General features: G+C 50.0%; 2 protein-coding genes across 2 annotated transcripts; both read right to left on the reverse strand.

The window, feature by feature from the left end:
* Positions 1 to 342: 342 nt before the first annotated feature.
* fam171b (family with sequence similarity 171 member B) lies at positions 343 to 10,194 on the reverse strand. Its single transcript, XM_030354954.1, has 8 exons — positions 9,775 to 10,194; positions 8,275 to 8,508; positions 7,355 to 7,447; positions 6,804 to 6,962; positions 6,045 to 6,215; positions 4,945 to 5,055; positions 4,474 to 4,597; positions 343 to 4,113 (listed from the first exon to the last, which is right to left on the reverse strand). The coding sequence occupies exons 1-8, from the start codon at positions 9,971 to 9,973 to the stop codon at positions 2,841 to 2,843; spliced, it is 2,364 nt and encodes a 787-aa protein (XP_030210814.1). The 5' UTR covers positions 9,974 to 10,194; the 3' UTR covers positions 343 to 2,840.
* Positions 10,195 to 10,937: 743 nt separating this feature from the next.
* LOC115542629 (SLAIN motif-containing protein 1) lies at positions 10,938 to 19,591 on the reverse strand. The gene is made up of 7 exons (XM_030354955.1): positions 19,077 to 19,591; positions 18,212 to 18,345; positions 15,482 to 15,589; positions 14,262 to 14,585; positions 13,156 to 13,302; positions 12,509 to 12,740; positions 10,938 to 11,872 (listed from the first exon to the last, which is right to left on the reverse strand). The coding sequence occupies exons 1-7, from the start codon at positions 19,451 to 19,453 to the stop codon at positions 11,797 to 11,799; spliced, it is 1,398 nt and encodes a 465-aa protein (XP_030210815.1). The 5' UTR covers positions 19,454 to 19,591; the 3' UTR covers positions 10,938 to 11,796.
* Positions 19,592 to 21,299: the final 1,708 nt, after the last annotated feature.

Consider the following 21,299-nt stretch of genomic DNA (forward strand, 5'->3'; position numbering starts at 1 on the left):
AAAAAGTAAGTTGATCAAGTTTTGCCTCCTAAAAAGCAGATAAAGCAGCAATGGATGGGTTTCTGTGGGTCTGGTGTGGGTCAAAAAGTCCAATACTCAGTGTTTAGAAGTGATCATTGACCACTTGTGATTGGTTTATGGTTTGTGTAAGGATTTGAAGTTAGGACACTTGGGGAATGGGTGTCAGTAGTCACATCTTCAGCTTGCCCCAAACAAATGAAAACTTGGCAGCCCTGATTACAACCGTCATAACAGACATAAACACAAATACTTTCCCACTGCGGACGGATCGGTAAACATCAAAGGAGAAGAGTAGGGAGCACAATGAAACCAAGACAGATATAAGCAGCATCAGACTTTGTTTTACTCTACTAGATTAGCAGGTACATAGTGCTAGCCTAGTGTCCTTGTAGTGCTAGCTAAGCCGGAACAGAAAAAAAACATACTCTAGTTTAGCAGATGTGGTGGCCACATTGAGCTAGGTCAGCAAAAACAGGATATTTTGTAGCGTTAGTTTAGCATTTACAGTTTCCCCATAGCACTAGCTTAGCAGTTTCCTCATACTGCTAGCGTAGCATGTGCAGTGTCCTCATAGTGCTAGGTTAGTGGGTACATTGTCTTTTTAGTTTATGCTGAGCTGGTACATTAGCAACAGGTGTGTGTTTTCTATACATTCAAAGTGGTGAATGGGTCCAACTGGACCTGTTGCTACATTAAAGGTCCCATATCATGCCACGCGCTGTGGGTGTGAATAGCCGTTATGAAAATCATCCTCTTCTGACATCAAAAGTTGCTCTGTCCTGTCCACCTAGATGTACGACGGATGGATGAGCAACGATTGCTACGGTCCACAGGGTAGGCTGGTAGACTGATCTATCAAGCACACATCTAGGTGGACACGCCCACTTCTGATGTCAGAAGAGGCAGAATTTCAAAACGACTTGTAATGGCTAATCTCACTCACATCTGGTGGTATATACTATGTCACCTTTAAAGTATGAAGAATGCCGCACACTTTGTCAGAGTGGACTTCCTTCTCAAGCGAATCCCCAAATGCATTAACCAGCATCCATTCACTGGACTCAGCAGTCAGGTAACAATATCGTCGTACACAACTGAACACAACAGTCTTTAAAAACAAAAACAGTCGGCACAAAACTATTAACCACAGTCACAATCTACATTATTCAAGTCTGTACATATAAAATAAGGCATGTATATACATAAAATGGCTACAATCCAGCCAAATAAGTTATATTTAAACTAATTAAGGGAATAATACAGTTTAGGAAGACTAAATATGGCAGGTTTTGGGTTTTATTTAGAATTTTATTACTGGGGTAATATTGCTAGAATAATACATTTTGTTGATGCAGTTAACTGAGTTTCTTACTGGAATGTCAATTTTATATCTAGAATGTGGTAAACTTGTTGGTGAATCAAAGGCGACACAATGGAGATGGACATAAGGTATTCTAATGCACTATGCAGGTGTATGAGCAAGGCGTTTTAAAGTGTACTGTGCACTGTTTGCCTGAGCACATTGTTCAAGGGGCAGGATGGATCTAGAAGTTTGACTCAGAGACGCTCTCAGGTAGAAAGTTAATTATCAAAATCTACTGGAGACCTGTTGTGTCTCTGTGTCCTTGTAAAAACGTCACAATTACATCGTCGTTAAAATGTATCGTAAACTTTAGTACATTTTGCTCAAGCGCCCTATAAAACGATGCATGCCTCTGCTGTCCTCGTGTCGTTGATCAATATCTTGATTATGTATTGATTGAAGCTATGGTTGCAGTGTTTACTCGAGTGTTTCAAGTGGAGACCTTCTTGACCGTGATTGGACTGGATTAACGACCACCATCAAGGCCGACACCCGATTGTTTGAGAGAACAATTAGCAGTGCTCCCTAGTCCTAGCTACAGGATGAAATCGGTGAAGTGACATCATCTCGACGTGAAACCAGTAGCACAACGGCAGTCCCCAACAATACACCAGTTTTGTTTCCATGCATTTGGGAACAAAGTCATGCTCTGTCGTGAGAGGACTTTGGAGCGGAGAAACCTTCCAGGACCGGATTCCGACCAAAAAAGATCCTGATTTGAAGTTGATATTTAAGAGTCTCATATTATGGGATAATATATTTTATTATTTATGACGCTACTTTCAGTTGAATATTTCAATGAGGTCGTCAGACAATCTTGAGGGCCCGTCGTTTTAACTTTTACAACCCGCTAACGATCACTGTGAGAGGGGACTTATTTAACGTTATGTTCAGCTTGTGAAAATACAATTCCAAACATCAGTGCCACTCAGCAGTTGTCTTCCTAAACTGGACATCCCGGAGGCTCGGATTACTGGCAGCACTGGTGCTAATATTTGGACATTTGATTCTCAGTGGTCTAGAAAGAGAGGCAGTACAGCCCACAGAATCAGATGGGCTCCGATATAATCCACTGACCATCAGCAGGCAATTCTGGTGAGGATTAAGTGCACGAGGACCAACGACCCAGTCGGTGAAATGGCAGTCAATCCTTTGGCCTTAATTGTTGCTGTTCGTGGTCTGAAGTAAAAACGCAAGGTGGGGTGTCGCGGACATACTGGGGGGGGCTCTGGTGTGCAGCAAGGGGCTGGTGAGCGACGGGGTGTTAGCAGAAGCACGGGAAGACAGCCGTGGTCCGTAAACAAAAAGGAAAAATCAACGGAAAAGCTACATCCTAACTCAGGAACTCTTTGGCAAGGTTGTACAATCCCGAAAACCACAACAAAGATACCTGTGTGAAACGCGATGGGGGTTTGGGTTGGAGACAGCCGTCTGACCATGCAGCGGGGGAGTCTTCCTAGCTGGGCTTGCTCATCGGCCGGTGCCCTTGCTTGGCGCTCCCCTTCTCCGTCCTGCCCTTCTCCCGGACCTTCCGGAGGCGGCGCGGCGGCGGCGGCGTTTCCCGGGACTCGCTGTCCTCCCGGGCGCTGGAGGTGCCGGGGCCGTCCCTCTCCTCGGGGATGTCGGGTATGGCGCCGACGCTGCCGTCCAGGATGTTCCTCAGGGACGGGTCCTCGGGCGTGCAGGTGGCCGTGGTGCCGCTCTCGCTGCTGCTCAGGTCGGGCTCCTCGCTGTAGCGAGCGGCCCGGGTGCGGTGGGGCAGCGACGAGGCCCTGACGCTCCGCCGCGGCAGGGGCTCCGTCATGTCCACGCCCGAGTCCAGGCTGGTGTCGTTGCTGCTGGTCGGCCGCCGGTGGCCGCTCAGCTCGATGATGGAGTGCCGTACCCTGGCAGCCGGCCTGCCCTCCAGGGAGACGAACCACGCCCGGGGGGGCACGGCCGAGGCCTTGCCGCTGCCCAGCTCCAGCAGGGTGCGCTCGGAGACGCCCTGCAGCTCGCCCGGAGCGCCCATGCCCACCGCCGCCTCGCTGAGCGTCCCGGGCACCGACACGGAGGACTCCAGGAGGTGGTTCTTGTTGTTGTAGAGACCCCAGACGTTGGCGTTGGGGCCCTGGCCCTGGGGAGGCGTCTGCAAGGGCTGGGGGTCGTCTTGGTCAGGCTGCCGGGGGTCGTCTGCGGACTGGGGCTGGTGGCCTTTGGGGAGAGTCTGGGGGAAGCCCCCTTTCCTCGCCGGATCCAGGTTAGGGTCGTGCTCTCCTCCGTTACGGGGGAAGGTGGCCGAGCCTTTCGGCTCCGGGCAGCCGAAGAGCTCGGTGGCTTGGATGATGGCCACGGGCTGGTTGTAGAGGTGGACCAGCTTGTCCTGGAAGAACAGATCGGGCTTCTGGTGGTCCGACGTCTCCTGGAGCCGAGCCACCTGGTCACTGTTGATGTAGTGGGACTGAGCGTGGGGGCCCTTACTCCGGTCCGAGGAGGCCAGGTTTTGGTAGTGATGGGCGGCCGACCGGACCCCGGGGTCCTCCACGTAGATGTTGTAGTTGGCCATGTGCCTGGGCGTGGAGGAGGGGTCACAGGGGACGCCGTGGGGGGGCCGGCCGCCGTGCTCGCCGGACTGGAACGACAGCCCCTCTTCCATGTGGGTCGACGTGGTCTGGTCCTTCTTCAGGACCGTCAGCTTGGAGAAGCGAGCTCGCCGTCGCCGCCGCCGCCTCGGCGCCCGCTGAGAACTCCTGACGACGCGGGAGAAATATCGGGTTAGAACCTGACCGATGGCCCCACAGTGAGCCAAAGAGTTGTGTTATTACGTTTTTACACACGTAGAAATGATTCCATTCAAATCTGTTGCGTTTGTCTCGCTTATATCTCTTCTTGACGATTTATTTTTGGAGATTTTATCCTTTTCTATTGCAGAGTGAATAAGACATGAAGGTACGGGGGGTAGAGGGGAGGACATGCAGCAAAGGACTACAGATAGGAATCAAACCCGGTTCGCTGTGATCAGGACTGAGCCTTAACGGGACGCGCTCTACCCGGCGAACCACCGGGGCGCCCCCTATGTCTAGCTGATGTACCCGCTTCTGGTTCCTTACCCGCAGTGACAGACCAGGACCGTGAGGAAGCCCATGATGACTGCGACGGTCGCCCCGAAGAGGCCGACCAGCAGGAAGTTGTGGTCGGACAGGAAGTCGATAGAACCTGCGAGTCCCCTGTAATCTGGAGGAGAAGGGGGAAGCGGGCTTCAGTACAGGCCGCTGCAGCACAGGGCTGTAGGCGACTTCATAGCACCCACAAGAGGATCAGGATTGAGTCATCATGTTGAATGAGGATCTGTGATGCGAAGCCCAACACACAATCAGAACAAACTGATCATACACAAAAGCCTGACTTAAATATGGTGGACGTGTTCAGTGAGAACGAGGACTGGTACCATGAGTGTTAGTACTGGGTGGATCGTCCAACCTTAAAAGGGAAGGGAATCCGTGGCCATCTTGGAAAGGTAATCAAACTTGCGTTTCAAATAAAAAGTAAAAAACTAACTAAAAGTTCCAGACGGTGCGTACCAGTGGGCAAGGGCGCGGCGATCCAGTAGCCCAGGTGGGAGGCGGTGTAGGTCCAGACCAAGTGGCCGTCGACCCTCTGCACTATCCCCAGCCCCTGCTGCTCCCAAGCTCCTGAAAAGCACAGCAGCACCGATGCGTTATTCGTGCCACGCCAGACGAACAGACTGTAGTGAGTTTGAAATGAAATGTGTGTTTATGGGGGGGGGGACCACAACAGAGAACACAATCAATTATTTCAAATTATGTATTTAGTATAATTGTTGAAAATATGACATTCTGCAATTCATAAATAACGTAAATTCCAAGAAAAACTAGACTTTTCTTGGAAAAGTCTAGCCTTCGCAACCGTGCTCACGCCGTTCACTGAGGTACGACACGCACACGCACGTGAGAGGACGACACCAACGAAGGCATGACGACACGCGGCCGGCACCGGAACACACATCGTAAGTGGAACATTTCGAAGACCGACGGGCGGGCCCCTGATTGGCCCGGGCCCGTACGCGCCCGCATACCCTGCTTACCGATAGTTACGCCACTGCTGCGAGGCGAAAGCTTTGTTTATTGAAGAAAATGTCACGCAACAGATTGATGTCCTCCTTGGACGTCATACATTGCTTTTTGTTCATTGTGCGCGTTCTTATTTGTCCTTCGATTTATTAGCAGGCTACACTGTGTCGGGCTGCTCTGAGCTCATGATGCTTACGTAGCTGCCGCGGTTATCGCCATTCGCCTTAAACACCTCCCTACGATAAGGGTACTGTCAGCGTTGGAAAGGCAAGCCCTAACTGAGCTGGGCTATACCGCACCCTCATTACTCAGCTGAGGCGTGCTGGGTCCGAAACGTACCCGCCGGTGGAAAAGGCGAATAAGGTGTCATTTGTACGGAAGTGGGCCACACGTGAAATTTTGGAAATTCAGAGTTTAAAGTCAGAAGTCTGAGATTAAAATCAGATTTCTGACTTTAATCTCAGAATTCAGATTTTAAACTAAGAACTGATAAAGAAATACATCCCATATGGTCCTAATCCGTACATTTGCAAAGGGGATACACACATGTGAGTTTTGGAGCAGAAAACTAAAAGCCTGATTTGGGGTACCAGTCTGGCTGCTGAAGGCCCACGCGGGCAGGGTGTCCGCGGGCCTGAGGCCGGTGTTGTGTCCGAGGGGTAGACTCAGGTGGATCGGGCCCCTGACCTGAAGCTCGTCGGCCCCGGAGCACAGCCGGACGCTGAGGGCCGCCGTCGGCCTCAGCTCCATGTTCCTGTAGGCTGAACACCGCAGAGACATGGGTTCAATGACCCTGGTGGGAACCTGCCTTCGGTACACTGCGTCTTCATGAGCTCAGTGTGCAAAACCGACACCACAGGACAGTACGGGACATCAAATACCTAAATACTAGGATAGAAACGACACAAATCTCAACACAAACACTGCGCTTAAGCTAGAAAAGGTATTCTGCTCGACTACTGGCTGAGTGGGGCTATGTGGTTCAGGCGTTCGTTCTGTTGCATAAGCCACTCCCACTCCCTCCAATTAGATCTTCGGGGGTCAAGCCGGAGTGTTTGATTGGCTTCTCCTGGTAACCAAAATTGTCCAATAACGGGTCGCTTTATAAAACATTGTGCATTTCTGTCGAGTTTTGACCCAGGATCAATCTATAGCCCTCCTCAGTAACCCCACTACATCACGTTTAGCTATAATATGTTGTCTTACGGTTTTGGTTTTCCTTTCACTGTATCAATATTTTTTATGGGCTGTATCCCAATGCAAAGGTAGTTTAGAATGCAATTCCCATGCCGCAGTGGGGAAAGGCATGAATCCGTCAGGTTTGAGCCGTAGCGGACGGGAAAGGCCACCTGATTGGTTGCCGACGATGGCGGGGGTGCAGTTGGCGCAGTCCCTCGCTAGGTGGTGCATTGGCACCGTCAGGTAGGCGCTCAACGAGGAGATGCTGGCGTTCCCGGCGAGCGTCAGCAGGTCCTTCGGGAACTTCACGCTGGGCTGAGAAGAACTGTCTGCAGAGACACACACGGTTATCTAGGCAACAGGACCTCTTAGGCTGAAATCTCGTCCTCTATTAGTCGTGGTTTTCAAACTGGGTGTAGTGGTAACTGGTAACCATAAAAAAAACACCTAAATATTTTTTTCACACTATATATGCATGCTTACAGGTCACATTAATGTTTTCATTGGTATATTTAAAGACTTAAATGGAAAATACTGTATTGAATGACAATATGCAAAGAGCGACCCTTTAAGAGACAGACGAAGCCACGACTTTCGCTTGGTTGAGGCAAGTGTGTGTTTCGGTTGGTCGGGAAAAAACGAAAGGAACTCATAAATCGTTTAGGTTTGTTCAAGGGGAGGGGAGCTTGTTCTTTGACTGAAGAAGGTGAGGAGAGTTTACCTGGCAGCTTTGCCGTGATGATCAGGGAGTCATCGAACAGCCAGATGTTTCCGTGGTTCTGCGGGAGGAGTCCAAGAGTGACAGCGGAGAACACTGCAACACAGAACACGTATACGACCGATTTATAAAAAGTATATATCAGGACGTGCAGGAGGGAATATACATCCTACAGGTCAGCCGAGCGTTGGACAGATGCTTTACCAACACACCCCATGCCTTGGTGAAAGCATGGGAAGCTACCAGTAGATGGCAGCCTGGCGTTCAACCTCTTAGCGTTGTGGTTGGACAAAGACAACACAGCCTTTTCTAAAACTGAGTTTATAACCTAACTTTCAGATGTATGGTAATACACAATATTTTGACATTTTCCTGATAGATATTCTGTAGGTGTGTAGTGGACGCATCCCTCCGTGGTACGATTATTATATAATATATATATATATAAAATATCCTGTCGACATTCCCTTAATGGCATCTACTGAACAGGTTCATTTGGAGGTAAACTACAAGGGTCGCCCATGAAGCTTTGTCTGGCCCCCGAGGGGCCCATACATGTTTGTCCGGCCCATGATCAGGTGGACCTTCCCTTTGAACCCAGACCCCAACAAGAGTAGCACTGTGAAGCGAGTATTTTGAAAAACACAATGCAAAATAATCTATGACTATTATTATGATTATCAAAACCTAATCACGACATGAAGAAAACCTTAAAAAGGTGACACGTGACACCACCAGTTGCGAGTGTGATTAGCCGTTACGAGCCGTTTTGAAAATCGGCCTCTTCTGACATCACAAGTGGGCGTGTCCATCCAGATGGACATGCCCACTTGCGATGTCAGAAGAGGCCGATTTTCAAAACGGCTCGTAACGGCCAATCACGCTCGCGTCTGGTGGTGAAGCACGTCACCCGCCCCACTCACGCGGCCTCCTGGCGGTCTCCCAGGGCAGCGTGGTGGGCACGTAGCCCTCCGCGCGGGCCAGCAGGGTGAGGTGGAGCCGGGGCCCGTAGGGGAGCCACAGAAGGGCCTCGCCCGCCGGGCCGGCCCTGGCGCTGGCCCGGAGGGCGCGGCCGGCGTAGACGTCCAGCGTGGCCCCGGGCAGCGGGCGGCGGGTGGACAGGTCCCGCACCAGGGCCTTCAGGGCGAACCGGGCTTCTGGAGGGGGGGGGAGACGGTGAGGTCGAGCAAAAGGGGGTTTGGTTCGCGGTACGACGCGGTACGTACCCAAACACACACACGTACGTACACACAAACACAGCATGTATGCACACACACACACACACACACACACACACACACACACACACACACACACACACACACACTGTTTGTGTACACAGACAGACAGACAGACCTACATAAACACCATGCATACATGCCCACAATATTACACACATACAGACAGCCTACACATTTTATTCAGGAACTATCTTTTCCAGTTATTACTAGTATTAATCCCCAGTAAACAGACTATTATAGTGATAATATGACAGGAAACATGTCATTAAGGAGCAGGTAGGAGTTAGGGGGCATATTGGTCAAGGAGACACAACTATGTATGTGCTTTAATGGTTACAGTCGTTGCCATTCAAAATCAAAATCCGACCTGTACTCGAAGCGTTGCCGGTTATAGATTAACACTTTATGGTCTGTGTGGGCAGAACATTTAAAATGCTGTGTTTTGATTGGCCCAACCGCCCAGTCCTTACGCGACAGGGGGCTATTAACGACCAAGGGCCACCGTCTGTGATTCCCCTGTTTGCGTGTGCGCGCGGCTGAGTGCGTGCGTGTGCACGAGTGTGCGTGCATGCGCGTGGGTGTGTGTGTGTGTGCGGAAGTGGTGGGGCCGCTCCGCCGTGAAGCTGGGCCCCTAACAAAGAACCAGCGGAGCGGGCGGGTGTCGTATAAATCAGGCTACACAACACAAGGGCTATTCCTCAGCTAGGGGAACGCCGTGATTACCATATCACAACCCCCGTGGCCGCAGAGTAAAGCCCCTAATCCTCCCAACACGCTGCGAAACGATACATCGTTACACGTAACGCGAGTGTGGTGAATCCACACAACGTTATGAAATCCCAACCGTTTCATCAGGCTGAGGACTAACGAGCAAATTACCCTCTCTTTTTATATCAGAGTCAGCGTTTTCTCCTGAGCATGCATTTGCACTGTGCGTCTTTCTGCACGGAGGTTGATATCATTGCTATCATACGGCCTGTAGTTATCTATGTTTGTTTGGTGGAAGCGTATTGTTTCATTGAACAAAAATGCACAATATATCTTCACCTATTTGTTTATACGAGCCCTGATTTCTAAAACGACATGTGATTGCTTCATGAGCCGCTTGATGCCATTTCCTTTTTTCTTCTGCCGTTCCTCGGCCCCAAACCGTGAGATCAAAGGGCTTGGTGCCTCGCCTACCTGGCTGGGGTGGAGACCCGGGCTCCGCGCTCCGGTGTCCCGGGTAGGTCGTGTTCGGAGGAGGGATGCTGCTACTGGCATTGTCCTCGGAGGGTAAGGGGAGGCTCGCGCTCACCGGATCCGTGTCGCGGCAGAGGATCCCGCTCCAGACCACCGACAACAACAGTAGCAGGTGGGGTTGGTGGCGTTCCGCAGGCATGGCGAGAGCGAACCGTCACCCAGAGACATAACGGCGTAAACGGGACCGGTACTCGGGAGGGGGGGGACGGGGGGGACACAGGGGATGTCTCTTGGCAGGCAGGTAGGTAGGCTAGGTGGGATACGGCTCGCTTGAGGGGGGTCTTTTGTTGTGATGGCCTGCAGTCTTCACGTGACCTTCCTGGAGGGGCGAGGCGAGGCGCTGCTGGTGCTGAGGCTGGGCGCGCGGGGCGGGAGATGTGTGACGTCATATAACGCGCGATAAGGCTGATTAAAAGACACGGAGACGCGTCGACGCTTAACCCGGGAAACCTTGTGAGAGGGTGTGCTTGTTTTGAGAATTTGCATTTCACAAAATAAAATACTATAATAAAAAAGACGAGATCTTCATTAAGCAACTTTACTTTAATTACAGTAAAGTAAAGTCACTTGGTTTCATTTACTTCAGGAGACGAATAATCATTACGACCTCCCTTTCCCGTTTTAATCGCAGGCTTACCTTTCATATCTCTTTCATAAGTATGCAAAGCGTGCAAATATATAGACTTTAGGCCCACTGTAAAATATTCATGAATAGGCTACATAATATAGGCTACATACATCTATGCAAATATTTTCTTTTGTTAAATGGATGTAATCAATACAAATAAAAACAATTTATTACTAGTGTGAAACATATCAGGTCCATTATAGTTAATTTTACATTTAACACTTGAATTGTTCAATTAGTGCCGCCGTGTGGTGTGATGGTGGAACTGCGACACCTGATCCGTCTCATAACTCCCATGGATTATGAATAATCACCGGATGAGACGTCGTAAGCAGTAAAACAGATTAATGATCAGACTGAACAGATGGTTTTAACCAGAATGCAACTTATAAAGTGCTTGATAGCAATGAATGAAGGGGGAGAACGTGTTCTTGCATTTATGTTGCCACAAACACGTGTAGGAACTTCTAGACAATAACAGTAGAGTAATTCAATGCTTTATTAAAACTTTGCCCTCAATCATTGACGTAGTTACAAAAGTATCAAGGTAGTGTGAAAGGTGGATTATAAAACAAAGTGCATCGTTAGGACAGGGGGTCAATTAGTGCATTCAACATACTTAGTGGTGGAAAAAGAAAGAAATCATAGAGTAACAATCAGTGCAGTGGTCATAGCAGGAATACAACTATAAAGTGCGCAAAAATACATAAATCTGTTATTAAATTGGAAACTTTTAGGACGGTTGAATCACTTTACAAACACATCCAGGCAGTTTAAATAATATTGCATTTAAATACTCACACACACACACACTTTTGCCTGAAAAGCAAGGACATTATCGTTGTAGCAGCATAGCAGCCTTTAGCAGTGGTATTTCCGACCACCGCTAACACACCTCACACACTCACACAAAACACACACCTGAATCATATTCAATATCCTAATAAAAACGTGAGGCGCGTCGGTTAAAACTATCATTAGCATAGTCAGTTAGCCGCGTTATTGCACTTGGTCGTCCTCATTGGAGGCATTATCAAACTCTTAAAACACAACCGACCGTTGGCCACTCTGAACCTCACAGAGTCTGTGAAGGAAAGTCCTAAAGCTCACGGAAGTAGCGGGCAGTTTCCCGCTGCAATACTTTTAAAGATAAAACACTTTTACCGCAGTTTTTAAACTCTCTCCCCGATATTGTGCGGATCTCGGGCGTCCTTTTTTAAATCTCGGAAAGTCCTTTCTACACGCAGGGTACCTGATAGTGCTGATTGGCCAGAAGGGAAGGAAGTGGGAGTGTTGGTGGCGGGTTGGGGGGGGGGGGTAAGCTTCCTGTTGGGTCAGTAGCAGCCGTCGTTCCAGCTGGCGTGCCGCAGGGGGGTCAGCTGGGTCATAGTCTTGGGGGGTGTCAACAAACTGACGAGAGAGGAAAGAATCAGTACAGAATCTACGCACGTTTTATTGTTATAGTATGGTTAGTTATTAGTCATGATGACTGCATTTTTCTGGTGATCATTAGTATTCAATTATCAGTCTTTTATTATAAACTGACACAGAAACCGTAGACTCCACCCCCCTCGTTAGATTGGCTGATTCACACAAGGTCTCCACCCATCTAAAATGCTTTGCTCCAACCAAACGAGCCCATCCTTTACAGACCACGAGACCCCATGCAGGTTTGGTGGTGTTCAGACTCCAGCTATAGACTCTGCATCGTCAACCCCTCCCTCCCCTCCTACTTGTTGTATGTGGTACGTCCTGGCACTTAATGTGCACACTTAAAGAACGCACTTATTGTATTTCGTCGTATTTAGTCATAGTACTTAGTTATATAGCCTCTTATCCTAGCTATCATTGTTGCGTACGGGGAATGGGTCAACCTAGCAATTGTAAATGCGTGGCACTTGGTTCTATAAACATCCTTTCTGTACCGACAGTAATATGCTGTTGTTTCTATTTCAACAATAAGTGTACATATTGTAAGTTCGCTTTGGATAAAAAACGTCTGCCTAATACCCTGAATGTAAAAGGTAAATGTTGGGGTCAGCTCACCTTCGTGGCAACTGGGAGATCCGGGGGGCGGAGCTTGAGGCCGGGCGCGGCAGGCCTCTGCTACGGGGCGTGGGGGGCTGGGTGGGGGTCTTGTTGCCGAGCGACGGGATGCCTGTCGGCACAGAAACCGAGCCCTTGATGATGGGGCTGACGTAGGCGGTGGCCTTTGGCGGTTGAGTCGGCGACGGCGTGGAGAAGCTTCCCACGCTGTGGACGCGGCTCTGCAGCTGGACTGCAGGCCGAGAGGTTAGCAAGCGTGTTAACAAGCGTGTTGGTTAGCCCGCATTTTAGGGCGTTGGTGAGGTAGTCAGTAAGCTGGCTGGTTCATTATCTAGCATCTTAGTTTGATGGCTACCCTTTTGGAGAGTTAGTCATCTTGTTATGTTGTTTTTTAGCTCTCCATCTAGCTAGCTTGTGAGTTAGATATCTTCTTAGCTATTTCTTTGCCTTCATATTAGCTCCCTAGTTAGAGATCTCGAAAGCTAGCTATTTAGAATCAGAATCATCTTCATCAAGTAAGGTCACACAAAAGGAATAAATCTGGAATAATTTTAAAAATAATATATAATAAGTTACATTTAGCCATTAGCTAATTAGCTTGTTAGCTAGTTCGAAGGGTTGAAGAGAGAAAGGTTGCTGCTGCTTACTGGAGGAGTGAAACTGAGCCGACGACGAATCAAAGCTCAGGCTGTTACGCAGCAGGGAGAGGGGCGCCGCCTGATTGGCCGAGATGTGCACGCTCGGCATGCTGGGAGCCCGCACCAGGTTGGGCATGCTTCGGCGCAGCTTGTCTACTGGTAAAACAACAACCAATCACAACCAGACAACAGATGTTTACTAGCCTCTTAGGCTAACTGGCTCACTTACAAGTTGACTGTTGATCAGTGTGAAATGTCCCTGAAATTAACCAATAAATAATTAGGAGTCAACGTCAGCTATGAGATTTTTTCAATTATCCCCTGCAAACTGAAAATGTTGGCTTATAGGTACATTAAATTGCACCCCCCACCCCCAAGTCATTATGTGCAAAAACCAACCACTAAAAACTTGCAGATGGAAAACAGGTCAAAACAGGTCGTCAAGCACACAACAAAAAGCTCCGCTCCCGCTCTGTTTCTGTGTCACCCCCCCCACCCCCCAGTCTCCCGTGTTTCCGTTGGAACCTGTGACTGGACTTACAGGGAGTTAGAGGCAAGCGGTTGGCGACCTGGCTGGGAGGGTCATTCAGGGTGACCATCAGGTGATTAAGGGGACCTTATCCCTCAAAGCTCGCTGCTTCTGTATCTGGGCGCCGGCAATAGCGTTGAGACAGCTGATTAAATATCGAACAAATGCTTCTGGAATTAACCGATGAGATTAGAGAACGACTGTATCAGCGCTTTCCGTTAGCGAGTTAGTTATCAGAACGCTAATTGGGGGAATCGTTGTTTTGCGTTTAGTATGATTACTTTTTAAAAAAGACAGCCTGATTATCAGGGATAGACTTACGCTCATAACCGAGAGCCAACTGATTTCCAACGGGAGATTCCGCTGGACAAAATGGCCAACAACAAAACAAAACAGGGATACGTACACCATAAACACAGCAGTAACCACACAAGTAAAACACCAAGTGGCAGTAGCATCAACTTTAGGATAAACCGTTTACTACAGCCAAGAAGTCCTTTAAACCCAAACAGCGGCCATCAATTAGCAATTTCGCCCCGATAAAGTAATAAAGGCCCGGCCGTAAGCCAGGGTGTTTCCTGCTCACCTGATCCGGGTCTGGGGGCCTGCGGCTGGGCAGCGCTGGGGCCGGCGGTGCCCGCCCGTGGAGGGGGGGAGGCGAAGAAGGCCCTGGAAGCGTACGTTTGGACGGGGGAAGTTGGGGGGGTAGCCGGGGGTGTGTACAGCGACACGCTGCTGCGGTGCCAGTCCCGTGCGCTGGAGAACGTGTGTGGCCGGGGGAGGCTGGAGGGAGCGAGCTGGGGAGGGGTAAGGGGCCCGCAGTCCTCCTCCGTGGGACGGGGGGTCCGGCGCGAGAGGCTGGGCCCCCTCTCCCGACGAGGGGCCGTGCTGGCGTAGTCCTGACGCAGACCTGTTTGTGTGGGGGGGAGGATAGCAATGCACACACACCAAAATATATAGACACAAAAAAACCACACATATTTCCACACACACACACACACACACACACACACACACACACACACACACACACACCCACGCAGAGAAAAGACACACGCACACAAAACAAATCGGAAAGGACAAACACATATACACAAACCTCCTGGGGTTAATGAAGCTAAAGAAGCGATGAGCTCGTAGGTCTGATTAGTTAGTTAAACACGGAGGGAGAGAGCGAGAGAGTTTGGAGTTAGAGATTCAGAGAGTGACCGAAAACAAGCCACAAGGTGAGGCCTTAACGACCCACAAGGTGAGCCCTTAACGAGCCACCAGGTGAGGCCTTAACGAGCAACCAGGTAAGGCCTTAACGAGCAACCAGGTGAGGCCTTAACGACCATCCAGGTGAGGCCTTAACGAGCAACCAGGTGAGGCCTTAACGACCATCCAGGTGAGGCCTTAACGACCATCCAGGTGAGGCCTTAACGACCATCCAGGTGAGGCCTTAACGACCATCCAGGTGAGGCCTTAACGACCATCCAGGTGAGGCCTTAACGAGCCACCAGGTGAGGCCTTAACGACCCACCAGGTGAGCCCTTAACGAGCCACCAGGTGAGGCCTTAACGACCCACGAGGTGAGACCTTAACGAGCAACCAGGTGAGACCTTAACGACCAACCAGGTGAGACCTTAACGACCATCTAGGTGAGGCCTTAACGACCATCCAGGTGCGGCCTTAACGACCATCCAGGTGCGGCCTTAACGACCATCCAGGTGAGGCCTTAACGACCATCCAGGTGCGGCCTTAACAACCATCCAGGTGAGGCCTTAACGACCAATCAGGAACATTCAATTATCGGTTGTCACTTACTCTCCTCCTGCAGCCGGGCCATGACCTGTACATCTGTGAGGTCATTGAGCTTGTAACTCGTGGCGACGACATCCCTCTCGTCGTCGTCGAAACTCGCCGAGTTCCAGCCTTTCCGAAGACAAACACAGCGGTCGTTATGAGGCAGTGGTCAATTGCGTGATGCACAGCATTCCTTCCTGGTTCATGGGGGCGTTCTTAAAAGACCCTGACCCCTCAAAAAAGAAATCGACGTTTGCCTCCAACTGTTCCAGAAAAAGCAGTTACACAAAAAGCGTAGAAGAAGAAGACCGGACTACGTTACAACACTGACTGAGGTCAGTCCTTTGACCGACCAATCACGTCAAGGCAGGGGAGAGGGAGGAGGTTTTGAGAGAGGGGGCGGGGGGGGGGGGGGGTGAGGTAGGGGGAAGCTTGGAGGCGGAGTCTTACCGCGGCGGGCCAGGTGAGAGAGGAAGGTGGGGCTCCTCTCGGCGGGGGGGAGGGGCTCCTTCAACAGAGGGCTCAGGGACCCCCGCGGGGAAAGGAGCAGGGGGGAGACCAGGGGGGAGGCTAGGGGAGGGGGAGGGGGGGAGGAGGAGGACAGAGAGAGGAGCGGTCTGAGGAACGAGGTTGAGTGGGGAATCGAACCTGCGCGTGTTTTGGGGGCGGGGCTTACCGGGCCGTCGGGAGAAGAGTGGGGTGGAGCAGGACTTGCCGGCGAGCGGGGGGGAGGCGCCGAACGAGGACCCCACCGCCACGCGATACAGGAGGGGGGAGGAGGGGGAGAGGCTGCAGGGGGAGGGGGAGGGGCGCCACCTGGAGACTGGAGAGAGCGAGGGGGGGAGGGGGGAGTGGAAGAGAGGGGGAGGAGGGGAGGTGGGGGAGGAGGGGGAGTAATGAGGTGAGATGGGGAGGAGAATGGGAGGGCGTAAGGGGAGATGGGGGAGGAGGGGGAGGAGTATGGAGGGGGGGGAGGAATGGGGGGAGGAAAATGGAGGGAGGGGAGTGGAGGAATAAGGGGAGATGGGGGAGTAAGGGGAGGGGGTGAGGGGAGAGGGGGAGGAGAATTGTGTGGGTGAGATTAGGGGAGGAATGAGGGGAGAAATGGGGGTGAGTATTGAGAGTGGTGGGGTCGAGGAGAATGTGATGAGGGGAGATAGGGTGGGGGTGAGGAAAGAGAGAGACCCTGAAATAATCAGTCTCCTCTCTTCCTCCACAGTTAAACACCTTTCAGTGTTTAAAGGGGACACATCGTACCCCCAGGTGGGAGAGAGATTAGCCATTGCAAGCAGGTTTGAAAATGTGCAGCATTGTGACGTCCCGGGTGGGCGTGTCCACCTAGATGTGTGCTGGATAGATCAGTCTACCAGCCTACCCATTGGACTGTAGCAAACGTTGTTCATCTATCTGTCACACATCTAGGTGGACACGCCCACCTGTGATGTCACAATGCTGCACATTTTGAAAACGGCTTGTAGCGGCTAATCACACTCACACCTGGTGGTAGATATGTCCCATTTAAAGGTTGAGGACGTGTGTGTGTGTGTGTCTGTGTCTGTGTCTGTGTCTGTGTGTGTGTGTGTGTGTGTGTGTATCTCTGCTTAAAAAAAGCCAAACAGAGTTGTTGGGACACACACACACGGCGTGATATCACAGGACGGGCCCCCTCATCGGAGACTGGCACCGCACTACAGTGGGCGCCGTTGTCTCAGAGTGACACACACACACACACACACACACACACACACACACACACACACACACACACACACACACACACACACACACACACACACACACACACACACACACACACACACACACAGTGCGGTTGCTATGGCGACGGCTCCTCGGATACGCACAGAGACTTGTCTTAAAGTGCCGCCGACGCAAACGAGAGCCAGACATCACTTCTACATCTACAGTAACACCGACGGAGGCCTTAGCTAGACAGACGGCCGGCTGGCCCAGATCAGGAGATAGTACCGCAGCGAAGGGAAGTCAACCCTCCATCTCATTTGTGCCCACTGTTCGGATACGAGGACAGAGAAGCAGCTCTGGAACCAGAGATACAATCGGTGTATCCTACATGCCCATGAAGCATCTCTGAAGGGTGTCTTTATAGACGCTCCTCTCCTCTGCTCCATCATTAACTTCTCCCTGCCCCACCACCAACAGCTTGTCCCCTCTCCTCGACGGACTAGATGTTGCTTTACACTCAACCACTAGCTACTCTTCCTTACTTCCTGCTGCTCCACCTTTAGCTATTCTTCCTCTCTCCGTGCTCCACACCAAACCTTCGTCCTGAGACCTCTCTACCCTAACCAAACTCCCAGCCTGACTGCATATAGCAAGTGTTTTCCATTCGCTACCTATCGTCGTGACAACCAACCACCATAACCCTCAGCAAGAGTGGATGAGATGATGGTTTCGGCCGCTTGCGCACGCGTGCAAGCGAGCGAGCGAGAGAGTACAGTCCGGTACCACGGTGAGATGGACCGGACCCTAAGCTGGCTAGCCGTACTAGCTGCCAGCATGGTGACGTCATGCCCCGTACCTTAGTGTGTCTGTGTGTGTCTCAATAAAACCTTCTCTTATCCACACACAAACAATTCCTTGCATCATCATCATACACACACACACACACACACACACACACACACACACACACACACACACACACACACACACACACACACACACACACACACACACACACACACACACACACACACACACACACACACACACCTCGTTGCAGGTTCAGGGACGGGGTCCTCGTGGGCCCCTCAGACCGGGGGCTGTCCAGAACCTTCCTGCACCACGTCAGAGGAGACAGGGGGGGGCTGTCCGCACACATGGCTGCCCGGGATGACACGTACAGCCTGCTCACACACACACACACACACACACACACACACACACACACACACACACACACACACACACACACACACACACACACACACACACACACACACACACACACAGTGACCTAATAATCGAAATGACCAGTGAACAGGGCTTATTATGGGGAGGTCCGTGCCCACTAGTGAACAAGGCTGTCCCCCGAGAAACAAAGACCCCAACTGTCCCCCAAAACACAGACTTGTTCAGAGTGTGTGTTTGTGTTGACGTGCGTGTGTGCTTGTTTAATCATGCTTGGGAGTGACTATCTCACCTCCGACAGCCGGATATTATTAATAAAATGTGTTCTAATATTTGTTGTAAATTGTGTGTCATGTTCTTTAAATCGCGACGAGCGACGCGGGAGGCAGGGGCTGCGTTACCAAGGCAACAACAGCATCCCAAGGCGAGAAGTTCGACCGCTGGGGAACATGTTTCAACATCCGACAGTAAACTTTGATTTGTCAAATATAAACCATGGAGTCGAAGTTAGATAAGTAACAGAAGTAGACCACGCTCTTCAACGTAGGGGCAACTTGAACGGCGGTGTCTACATCAAGCAAGGCGAGACTATTCAAACCTCACGTCATTAAGTCTGGAGTCTACTCTGGACAAATTAGACATCTCAGTCTCTCACACATCGCACGCCAAAGGCTCCGCTATAGCCGCTTAGCGGATCAGCAGCAACACGTGCTTCCATCCTACCAACCAGGTCTCGTCGTCCGAATCCCTGGAGGAGAACATGGCCTCCAGGTCCAGCTCCTCCACGTCGTCCATCACCGTGGTGGTCTCCCCACCTCCGGCCTGCTTTTCGGAGAAATACGCTTGGAAATACGCCAGCACACCCGAGGGGGTGTTCTTGTTGTTGATGTTATGGTTGTTGTTCTCCCTGTGTTCGAGTTTGCTGGACGCGGGGACCGGGGACAGAGTGCGGTTCTGCCGGCTCCTCAGCTGCTGATTCTGAAGCTCCAGACTCCGGACCAGCGCCTGGAGCTTCTTCACCTCCAGCTCGGCGGGCATGCTGTTGCAGTTGTGGTCGACCGCATCCATGATCTGGCGGTTCATCAGGCCGACCTCGGCCTCCATCGGGCGGTGAGAGCGAAGTGCGTGGTGTTTGATCAGGAGACAGTGAGCGCTTGACTTGTAGACTGGTGTACTGTACTAGACAAGAGTTGGCTGCGTCTGTGCGTCTCTCTCTCTCTCTCTCTCTCTACTCTTGATCCGAGCTGCCGGCTCAAAACCTAGAAGGACCTCCGACCAATGAGAGAGGAGGATCATGACCACGCCCCCCCCCCCTCCACACACACCAATGACAACTGCAGGTTAAGCCACACACACCTGTGATGTCTCGAATTATAAACTCTTGATCCATTAAAAAATGTGTACACATGCTAATTCATCATTTGCATAGTTTGTTTATAGCTTCAATTAAAAAATACTGGATGGGATATAATCTATGTAATTTGATATTCATGAATGTTCTCAACTCATTTTAAGGCATATAAAACATTTCAGTACCAAGATTCGGCTTCAGATCATTTTCTGGCAGGAGGGAAACGACTGAAATGTCTTATATTTGCCCATGTGAAGGTGTTTCAGCTGGTAATAGACACTGGATGGGATATAATCTATGTAATGTGATACTCAAGAATGTTATCAACTAATTTTAAGGCATATAAAACATTTCAGTACCAAGATTCGGCTTGAGATCATTTTCTGGCAGGAGGGAAACGACTGAAATGTCTTATATTTGCCCATGTGAAGGTGTTTCAGCTGGTAATAGACACTGGATGGGATATAATCTATGTAATGTGATACTCATGAATGTTATCAACTCATTTTAAGGCATATAACATTTCAGTACCAAGAGAGGGCTTGAGATCATTTTCTGGCAGGAGGAAAAGGTCTCCAATGTGTCATATTTTCGCTTTATAACGTATTACAGCTGACAAAAGAGACTGGATTTGTTCTTATACCCCACATAGCCCACATGAATGTTATAGTGTCAGTTTGAACCCTAATCTATTTAATGTGATAGGACCTACTCATGAATGTTTTCAAATTCATTTTGAGAAGAAAAAAAAATCTTCAAAAATCTATAATCTGGGAAAACAATGCATTGTAAGAAAATGCATGTTTTATTGTATAAAATAGACACACAGAAATAATTACGATTACAGTGGTTTAGAAACATAAAGAAGGATAAGTGACTCACGGACAATAGTCCTGTAGTGCTATTGATTATAGTAGCCTATGACTGATCAGACGTCGATCCCCGTACAACGTCGATGACTTGTCACCTTAAAATACATATCTGTGTTAATACAGCGGACAATAGTCCTGTAGTGCTATTGACTAGTATGATTGATCTGACTTGTAAGATCAATCATACTAGTCAATTGCATAGTTTTATATACACGTTTCGAGGCGATATAGCCTGGCTTTAACAGGCTGTGCGCGCTCCCGCGGCTGAAATCACTTTCTGGCAGCTGATCACTTTTCGGCACAACACCGGCTCAAAACCTAGAAGGACCTTCGACCAATGAGAGAGGAGGATCATGACCACGCCCCCCCCCCCCCCCCCCCCCCTCCACACACACCAATGACAACTGCAGGTTAAGACACACACACCTGTCCTGTCTCGAATTATAAACTCTTGATCCATTAAAAAATGTGTACACATGCTAATTCATAAATTGCATAGTTTTATAGTTCCAATTATAAAACAATTTAAAAATATCACGCTGACCTCTGTAAACCCTTCGTTTCACTTACAAATAAAGTAGTTAGGATAGGCCTACTTTAATTGTATTAACAATACTGTGTACTATAGCTCTCAATAATGAAGACTTGTAGCTTGTGTTCTACAGGCAACACATGTAGATCTCCCACCCGTTTCATTTCCATCCAAATAAAAAACACGTAGCACCTC

This window comes from Gadus morhua, chromosome 4, assembly GCF_902167405.1.
Source record: "Gadus morhua chromosome 4, gadMor3.0, whole genome shotgun sequence".
NCBI classification, from domain to species: Eukaryota; Metazoa; Chordata; class Actinopteri; order Gadiformes; family Gadidae; genus Gadus; species Gadus morhua.